Here is a 9503-nt window from a genome sequence, read left to right on the forward strand (position 1 = left end):
TTTGGTATCATTTTAGCTGCTATGGATAAAGTTCAGCACACCAAGTATGGTGTTTGATTATCCGTTTACAATACCATATATCTAAATTGTGTACTATAATTTATGAGCCAATTTATGTATTCTTTTATACAGTGAAATAACCCGTATATGAATACATATGAATAACTAAAGCTTGCATAACTTACCTAAGGATCCTTTACTGTTGATTAATACTAAATGCTAATCAACTTCTTTGACATGTGTGAATATATCTATTTTAGAAGGAATTTGGATCATTATTTAATCTACTATGGAGTCAAATAAATGACATAGCGTTGTCCTACATGAATGTATGAACCCTCTTTTAGTGTCCTAAAACCGGAAATGGATGCCAAATATCTGCTGCCGATCAATTTATTAGTTGTGGCTGACTTTTCTTTTTTCGTTCTTACTTTTTTCTTGTATGATTGTTAACCTTATGGATTTTCTAATGTATTTCTTGATTTCAAATTTTTGTTGAATTCTTTAGGTATGAGAAGTATCATGGTTATTATGGTGGTGAAGCAGCAGAGAGAACGAATAACTACACTGACATGGTGAGAGACATTTCTATCAATCTTATAACTTCATTATCTTTTGTACTCTAACCCTTTTAGAAGAGGTGTATACGTTTACGAAAAAGAAGGAAAAGTATGATTTTTTAAACCTTGCTCCTGACTCTTAGATTTGATTTTGCTGAACAAATGAATAAAGAGGACACCATTTTTTGTTTGGAAAAATGAAGACAACTCCTTTTCTTTTATTTTTGCTCCGTAAGCTGAATTATTGATATTTGTGGGAAATACTAAAGCTATGGTGATCGCAAAGGTTTTTCAGGTAGCAACTATTATTGGTTTCTGTTGGAGCTAAAAGATAGGAAACTAATTATTTCAAGACGAGGCCTCTTTTATTTCAGTTTCAAGTATTTTGTCACTTTTTCTGCATTTTGGAACCTAGAACTCTGCTTCGAGTGAGAAAACAAGTTCTTTTATTTGAGGAAAAGGCAAAGTTTTTGAAACTAACAATCTGGATTAAAGTTGGATTACATTTACAGCAGATCATTATTTCGTTATTCTCAAACTATTCCCTAGTTGTGAGATGGTTTAGTCATGTCTTACATAAACTCTAGAAGCACCATGCCGTAGGGTCTAATACTACGATGATTGATGGTGCTAAAACGGGATGAGTGTAAACCTAAAGTAAGTTGGGGAGAAGCTGTATCAAAAAATATACCATCAGTTGGAATCAATGTGGGTTGGTTTTTGTTATGCAAGTTCTCGTGTTGGCAAAGAACTTGCAAGAATTAGAACTCAAAAGGACATTCATATCAATTTTTCTATGTAGTGTTGCTATGATCATAACACGAAGCAACAAATCCACGTAGGTGATACTAGCAAATACCTACTAGCTAAAATTAAGACAGTTGTTCAAGAGAATCTCCTTGTTATACCAATAATGCTATGAAATGGATCCAGATGAGTGGAACATTTTATAGAGGATTCCTGTGGCCTACCCCAACTAGTTTGGGATTGAGGCTTAACTGACTGTTAATATATTGATTTAGCTATTGAAGCTTTTATTTCTCCCATCAATTCACTGTCTTGCTTTACATATAGTATTCATGTACATTTCATTGAAGAACAATTGTATAATGTGATTTAACTGCTAAATTGGTAACACTTCTTATATTCAGGTAAACAAATACTATGATCTTTGCACTAGCTTCTACGAATACGGCTGGGGAGAGTCATTCCATTTTGCACCCAGGTTTGTTAATCTTGATCAATTCATACATAAGTGAGTGAATTTTAGCTTTTGGTCATTTAGTTATTACGTACTATTTCAATTACACTGGCTGCAGGTGGATAGGAGAATCACTCCAGGAAAGCATGAAGAGGCATGAGCACTTCCTTGCCTTGCAACTGGGGCTGAAACCAGGACAAAAGGTTTGGCTTGCATATATTATCATTAACGAAAAAGAAGACATAATGAAATACTTGCCTTATATTGCTGCCCCATGTTACCTGTTGAAACATAGATTTGTGACTGCAGGTCTTGGATGTAGGATGTGGAATTGGAGGGCCGTTAAGAGAAATTGCTCGATTCAGGTGAATGATTTTTTTTTTTTAATTATTGAGCTCCCACTATCATTTGGGCCCTGTATTCCAGTTTATCCTCTACCGGGTGATTATTCAATTGAAATGTGATTAAACGTATGTGTTCCTTCCCCCTTTTGATCACCATGAGTTGGTGGTGGTCAAATTTTGGAATTTTATCCGATGAAATTCCATATTGCATCATGACATATGATGCTAACTCTGCCAGGCAACCAATATAATGGACCCTAATGATGGCAGTTTAGCATATCTCTTTCATGTGTGTACTCAAGAACTGATTGTGTAAATGTTTATCCCGCTTTATATCCCATGGCAAATGGAAGGATGAACATTAGGCTATTGGGGTGCACTTGTTTGGCAACTTTCTCTCATCTCATGACTCTTTAGACTTTAACTTTGTACATTCAATCTCACATCTTTAGCTTAGTTATGCATAGACACTTCATCAAAAGCTGAGGTTGAATGAATGTACTGCACATTTGGAAGTTGGAACACAACAAAAGGAATGCTTTTGTTCATTTAGGTGCTTGTTAGGATGTTCACAAAACTTTTGAGTTTAGCTTTTTTAGTTGACACAATGAAAGCAGATACCAGGTAACAAGGCCTGCAAATTCCTCATCTGACCTCTTTTTACTTCTTATAGTGGTAAATTGTATATAACGTGATCTGTGAATTTCCTTATGGTAATCTGCCTTTATTACCTAACAATTTCTGTCATCTCATCATTTTTATTGTAAATCATGCAGCTCTACATCGGTTACAGGCCTCAACAACAATGAATATCAGATAACTAGGGGACAGGTATTTACTTGCTCACTAGTTCTGTTTGTATAGCCATCTCTTGCAAGAGGTGATGTAATTACGCATAGATTGCCTGTTGGTTACTCTGACGATCTATAACAAATTAGAAAATACAATTGAATGTGGGACCTGTTTACTTTCATCTGAAACTCGATTGTACTTGGATTTTAAGATCACATGTACTAGTTTCTGGTCAGTACACAAAGCAAAAAGGATGACTGTTTGGTTCCCATTTCAAATGGTTGGAATTTGTTAATTTTTTCAAGAAGTTGTCTAAACCCTTTACTCTAAACCCTTTACTCTGCAGGTGTTGAACCGCAAAGTAGGATTGGATCAGACTTGCAACTTTGTAAAGGTAGTTACCTAGCAGATCAAGTCAATCTTCTTTGAACTGCCTGTACAGTGCTTAATTGTCACTTGGTGTCTATGCAGGGTGATTTCATGAAAATGCCATTCCCTGACAACAGCTTTGATGCAGTGTACGCAATAGAAGCTACCTGCCATGCTCCAGATCCGGTGTGTATATTTTTACCGTGTTCAATTTTGACTTTGATTTTCTTAGACCACTTGCTTTGCTGTGTGTGAGCGGTGCATGACTGATTCATACAATTGTGTTCTTATTTGTTATTAACACATCTAATTTTTGTTAGGTTGGATGCTATAAAGAGATCTATAGGGTGCTGAAGCCTGGTCAGTGCTTTGCTGTGTATGAGTGGTGTATGACTGATTCATACAATCCAAATAACGCAGAGCAGAAAAGGATCAAGGTGAATCTTGAAGTTTTGAAGTCATATATCAATTTATTGGACTGTCCCATGCATTTGTGTTTATTTGTTGGATAATCGGACTTATCTTAGTTGTTCATTGACTGTAGGAAGAAATTGAGCTTGGAAATGGTCTCCCAGAGATTAGATCAACACAACAGTGCCTAGAAGCAGCGAAAAAAGCTGGTTTTGAAGTAAGTTCTAAGTCCTTCTCTTCTAATGATATTGTTAAGCATTTGATTGCTCTTTGCCATTTGATTACTAAATTCTACTTGTCGATATGTAGGTTGTGTGGGATAAGGATCTCGCTGAGGATTCGCCTGTTTCATGGTACATGCCTTTAGATACTAGTCACTTCTCACTCAGTAGCTTCCGCCTAACAGCTGTTGGCAGACTTTTCACCAGAAATCTGGTAAGATTTCTTATAAGGCTTTCTCTTTTGGCTTTCTGATGGTTCATCTGTCGACCTGCATGGGAGGTTGGGTAACTTTGACATCCCAATTAATTCAATGTTAAAAGTTAGAAGAAAGAATTAAAGGTTCCATTTTGTTTGAAGTATGGGATAATTTAATCTCCCTATGAAAATCCTATTCCTTCCGTTCCTGTGTATGTGACGACATTCTCTTTTTAGTCTGTTGGCTTTCTAAATTTGCAAACAATTTAACTTAAACTTCCCAGTTTACTTACACTTGAGAAAAGCTCTTGTAGCCACACAAATATTATAGATTGTTTAAGACCAAAGGTTTCAAATTTATCAACACAAATGTTTGAAGAGTTTTTTCTTTTCTTTTTAAAACCCTTTGCATTTCAAGCTTTGCCACATAAATCGAAGCTGATTCCGTAGAACAGCTATGCAGAATTTAGTACTGAAAATAAATGGCATGCTACTAATTCCATTGTATGGGAATTTGTAAGTTTTTTTTTGTTTTTTTTTTTTACGGTGAATGAATGTGGTGAATGAATGTGGTCTGGGCCGTTTGGTAGTGTATAAGAATAGTACTGAATAGGGTGTATTAGTAATGATGGTATTAGTAGTGCTGGCTTATTTCTTATGCAATGTTTGTTTTGATGAATTAAAAATAACATGTGTTACTATATTTTCTAAAAAAGTATTGTTTGTTTATAAAAATACCCTCTGTAACATTTTATAGCTTTGTGTATTCTTTGCTCTATAATCATTCTTAAAAATGAAAAACAAAAAAAGTTTGATATTTCACATTAGTTGAAGGTTAATTGTCCATCTTGATTAATTGAAAATATATGATCATGCTATATAAAAATATATCATGAAAATTGCAATTGTTTTGCTTGCATTTTCATTTTTGTTCAAGTTTGCATAGGGCGGAAGTGAAAAACATATGTTTGGTGATTGTAATACATTTTTCATTACTATACTACATTTTTTGCGTAATACATTTTCATTTTCCATTTTTCATTACTATAATGCGCTTTTCCCCGATTTCCATTATTCTGTGATGATGATTGAATTTAACTTAAAGATTCCAGTTCTCGTTTTGGGGCTGTTAAGGAAATACATTGCAGCGGGGAGTAAAATTTGCAGTGTGGGCAAAAATATGTGAAGCTAAAAATCTTTGTTTCTTTAGAATTTTTTTGAAATATATAGAAAATAGTTAAAAGGATTTAAGAGTATTTTTGTCTTTACATATATTTATCCCATATATTAAGACTCATGTATTACTAATTCCATGGTTTGGTAGTAGTAATACACCCTATAATACCAAATAGTGTATATAACTAAATACATGTATTAGTTATATATAGGTTCAAAATTTCTACCAAACAAAGTTCTAAATTACACCATACTTGTATTATTTGTCCTAATACACTCTACCAAACGACCCTATATGTATTATCGATACTGTAGATAAGGGTATCTAAAGATAAAATGTTCTTACATTTGGTCTGTCCTCCTATATAACAATTTATGTATATCAAGTCATGCATTATATTATTCACTCCATTACAATTCTTTGTATCATTATTTGCTTAAGGAGAGCATAGACTAAACAATCCCTTAACCATTTCGCATATGTCTTGTTAGGTGTCAGCACTCGAATACGTGGGACTTGCTCCTAAAGGCAGTCAAAGGGTTCAAGCTTTCTTGGAGAAAGCTGCAGAAGGTCTTGTTGGTGGTGCCAAGTAAGATAATAATAGCTCTACATCATACACATGAGTATGTCGTAAATAGCAATATTGAATGTTTACTGTTTATGACCAACATTCATAACTCTGTTGTTTCAGGAAAGGGATCTTCACGCCAATGTATTTCTTCTTGGTTCGCAAGCCCATATCAGACTCCCAGTAATTTGGAGTTGATTTCACTTTTGCATCAATGCTTTAGTTAGCATATCTTTTAACATTCTTGGCCCTGAACTATATATAATGTCAGGGCTAATTAAGGTGACTTAGTTTTTTGGGAGGGTGTTCTGGGCTGGGTGGGGTTTTCCTTTTCTTGCGTTGCTTGCCTGTCATAATTTTTGATATTTAGCTGTTGTTATGTTGCTAATAATCGTCCTTCTGAAGATTTTTTATTGTTAAATATATATATGGCATTTTAATTGTGCTTGTCTCATAACAAACGTTATTTTTAAACATCAGCTAAGAACAAAAAAAGAAGGAAAAGCATACATTATTCTCAAGTGATTTATCATGTTCTTGGGAGAAAAGTTAAGGGTAATCTACATAAATTCCTAAATCTTTAACTTATATTATATTTTATCTAAAACTATTTGGTTAATTACATCTTATCCCGATTTTTGAAATTGTGATGCATATGATATAAGGTAATACATTTAAAACTGACTAGATATTTATTTAAGTAATAGATTCACTTTTATTCTGTGGAGCAAATCATTCATAATCAGTTACACAATGAATTAATTAGATTCACAAAATCAGCAATACCCTCGATCAATAAATTGTGGAAGGAGAAATTGAATTCTCGTACAATCCTTTACGTTAATCACAAATATTTGTATATTCAAGCAAACCACCAAATGATATTCTATTTCGTCATAGAAGATGGACCAAGTTAACGGGTAAGAACAGGTTTGATTCTGGTAAAATATACGATTAAAAATAGGATTAAGAAAGAGGAAAATAGTGGCAATCAGTTACAAGCTGAATTTGAAACAGTGCACTGGCGCTGGTTCACCGGAACAGTGAACTCCGGTGATGGGATGACTGCTCCATTCTCCGATGTAACAAAATGTATCACTCATTAATCGCATATGAATCACCCAATAATTGAAATAATAATTGTATCTACTATATAAATTACCATAATATCATATTCATATGTATTACCCATTAATATCATATGTATCAACCATTAAAATCATATCCATTGTATGAATTATCATAATACCCATATAATGATATCATATGTATCACCCATTAATATCATATGTATCAACCATTAAAACCATATCTATTGCATGAATCACCATAATACCCATAAAATGATATCATATTTATCAGAGAAAAGACATCGTTTCCACCACAAACTATAGTCGAAAAGTCGAATCCACACCTAAACCATATAAGTGACCTATTACACCCCTTAAGTATAAAAAAATGATACTTTTTACACCCTGTCAGGCATTACACCACTTGCATGTGGTGTGGTGTTTTACACGCGCTGCCACATCAACGCCACGTCAGCATAATCCGAAAAAATAATAAATTTATTATTTTCATAAATTTTTCTTTTTTCTTTTTAATTTAATTTTTTTCCCTTCTTCAATGTCTAAAACCTCCATTGTTGTCAATGTCCAAAACCTCCATTACCTCCATTACACCATATTCACCACCATAAACTTTATCCTACCAACAAAATTACCATAACAATTAATTTCTTCTAACAATGTTCTTCATCCGTAACCCATCGTCTTTTCTTAAAAAATAAATAAAAAAATTCTCAGCTATAATGGCCATTATTGTTTCAAAAATTGGTCACTCGACTGTTGGCCTCTGTGTTTTAAATGGTAATGACCAACACATCTTCATACTTTTCTATTTGTTTTTCAGCTATAATTTTTTTTAAAAAACTAATATGGTAGCAAGCTCCATTTTTGGATGGATTAATAATTAAGAGATAGAGAGGAGAAAGTCGATAATGAATCCGACTTTTTCGACGAGAATTCATTGGAAAACATCCTTGCTATAAATTTTTTTATATTTTTTTTTATATAAAATTTGATTTTGCCCTTTTAAACATCAAATACAATTTGATTTTGACATTGATTCGATGAAGGTGGAGGATGAATTGTGTTATTTGTGGATGGGGTTGAAATTTGGAGGTGGGTTGATGAAGAAACTGTGTTGGTTGGGGTGGGGGTGATGAAGAAAAAGATGGTTTGAGGTTGGGGTTGGAGTTTGGGGATGGGGGTGATGAAGAAGATGATGGTTTCGGGGTGGGGGTAATGAAGAAGATGATTGTTTTGGGGTGGGGGTGGGGAGATGGATGTTGGGGGTTGGAGAAGGAGTATTTTAATTTTTTTTTGCATTAATTTTTAATATAAACGCGCCATTTTTATTTAAATAATTATGTATTTTCCACATTAGATCTAGGAAGTAAAAGTATCACTTTTTTATAATTAAGGTGTGTAATATGTCAGTTACATAGCTTAGGTATGGATTTGACTTTTCGACTATAGTTTGGGTGGAAACGATGTCTTTTCCCTATTTATCATTCATATGAATCTCCATTAAAGAATAAACATGTATGAATAACTAAATAAATTTATATATGTATCAATCGATTTTAAAAAAAATAAAATTGGGAGAGATTTTAGGGGAGGAAATTGTGGGAAAAAAAATAGTTGCATGCATTAATGGATGAGAGCAAATCGGGAAGAAAGATATTTTAATTGATTATAATTTGGGAAAGATTTTAGGAAAGGAAATCTTTGGAAGCAAAAAAATATCTTGCATGAGTTAGTGGTGGAGTAAAAATAGGATGTAGGGTTTTGTTGATATGTATCAAGAGTAAAGTTGAAAACCAAAATTTTATGTAAATTTTAAAAAAGGTAAGGGATATTGGATAATATAGTCTCTTAAGTTTGAAATTTGTGTAATTTCTCCAAACGTGAAACCCTGAAAATCCTTCATAGCCACCAACATTCAACCGAGAACACCACCAATATAACCCAATTGATTTACCAGCACCATCAGTTGTCGCTGTGATATATACTTTCTTCGTTCTAATTTATGTGATGTTGTTCGACTTGCATGGAGTTCAAAAGAAAAAGACTGAGAAACTTTTGGTGTAAAATAATTCATAGAAATATGTCGTTTGTTATTGTAACCGATTAAAAAAGAAAGTGATATAAATCAAGATAATGACATGAGGTGTTTACCCCGCTCTTGATAATCTTTAGCCAACACAATTAGGCTATGTATAAATAATATGGGCAAAATGATCTAATGGGTCCTTACACTTTGTAAAGTAAACGTCTCTACTTAGTCCTTTGTCATATGAACTTCTCAATTTATTAAAACACAAGATTTTAAACCTCCCATACCATGTGTGTAGTACATTCGCTCAAAGTAAATGACACATTGAATCCACGTCACATAAATCAATGTCATGTTCTAATTATTTTTTAAAATTAATAATTAATAATATTAATAAAAATCAAAATAATAATTTTTTTTTTTAAAAAAAATTACTCACCTTCCTCCACAATCCTCTCCTCTTCACCACCGCTTCCGGTATCGGAGAGGGTTTTTCCAGCGGACCCCGTCTCCCATCTCACAACTAACATCTCCAACTCCGGCC

The 9503-nt window shown here is 33.5% G+C and overlaps 1 protein-coding gene across 1 annotated transcript in view; it reads left to right on the forward strand.

Annotated features, from left to right (window-relative positions):
- The window catches only part of LOC107839483 (cycloartenol-C-24-methyltransferase 1), an 11157-nt gene extending 4878 nt beyond the window's left edge, over window positions 1–6279 (forward strand). Inside the window, exons 3-14 of the mRNA XM_016682988.2 lie at window positions 509–575; window positions 1712–1785; window positions 1880–1964; window positions 2071–2126; window positions 2882–2936; window positions 3244–3291; window positions 3369–3452; window positions 3587–3703; window positions 3811–3894; window positions 3987–4112; window positions 5763–5860; window positions 5963–6279. Of these exons, the coding sequence (XP_016538474.1) occupies window positions 509–575; window positions 1712–1785; window positions 1880–1964; window positions 2071–2126; window positions 2882–2936; window positions 3244–3291; window positions 3369–3452; window positions 3587–3703; window positions 3811–3894; window positions 3987–4112; window positions 5763–5860; window positions 5963–6026 (958 nt within the window). The 3' untranslated portion in view covers window positions 6027–6279. The remainder of the gene's footprint in view (window positions 1–508; window positions 576–1711; window positions 1786–1879; window positions 1965–2070; window positions 2127–2881; window positions 2937–3243; window positions 3292–3368; window positions 3453–3586; window positions 3704–3810; window positions 3895–3986; window positions 4113–5762; window positions 5861–5962) is intronic.
- Window positions 6280–9503: the final 3224 nt, after the last annotated feature.

Source organism: Capsicum annuum, chromosome 1 (assembly GCF_002878395.1).
Source record: "Capsicum annuum cultivar UCD-10X-F1 chromosome 1, UCD10Xv1.1, whole genome shotgun sequence".
NCBI lineage: Eukaryota > Viridiplantae > Streptophyta > Magnoliopsida > Solanales > Solanaceae > Capsicum > Capsicum annuum.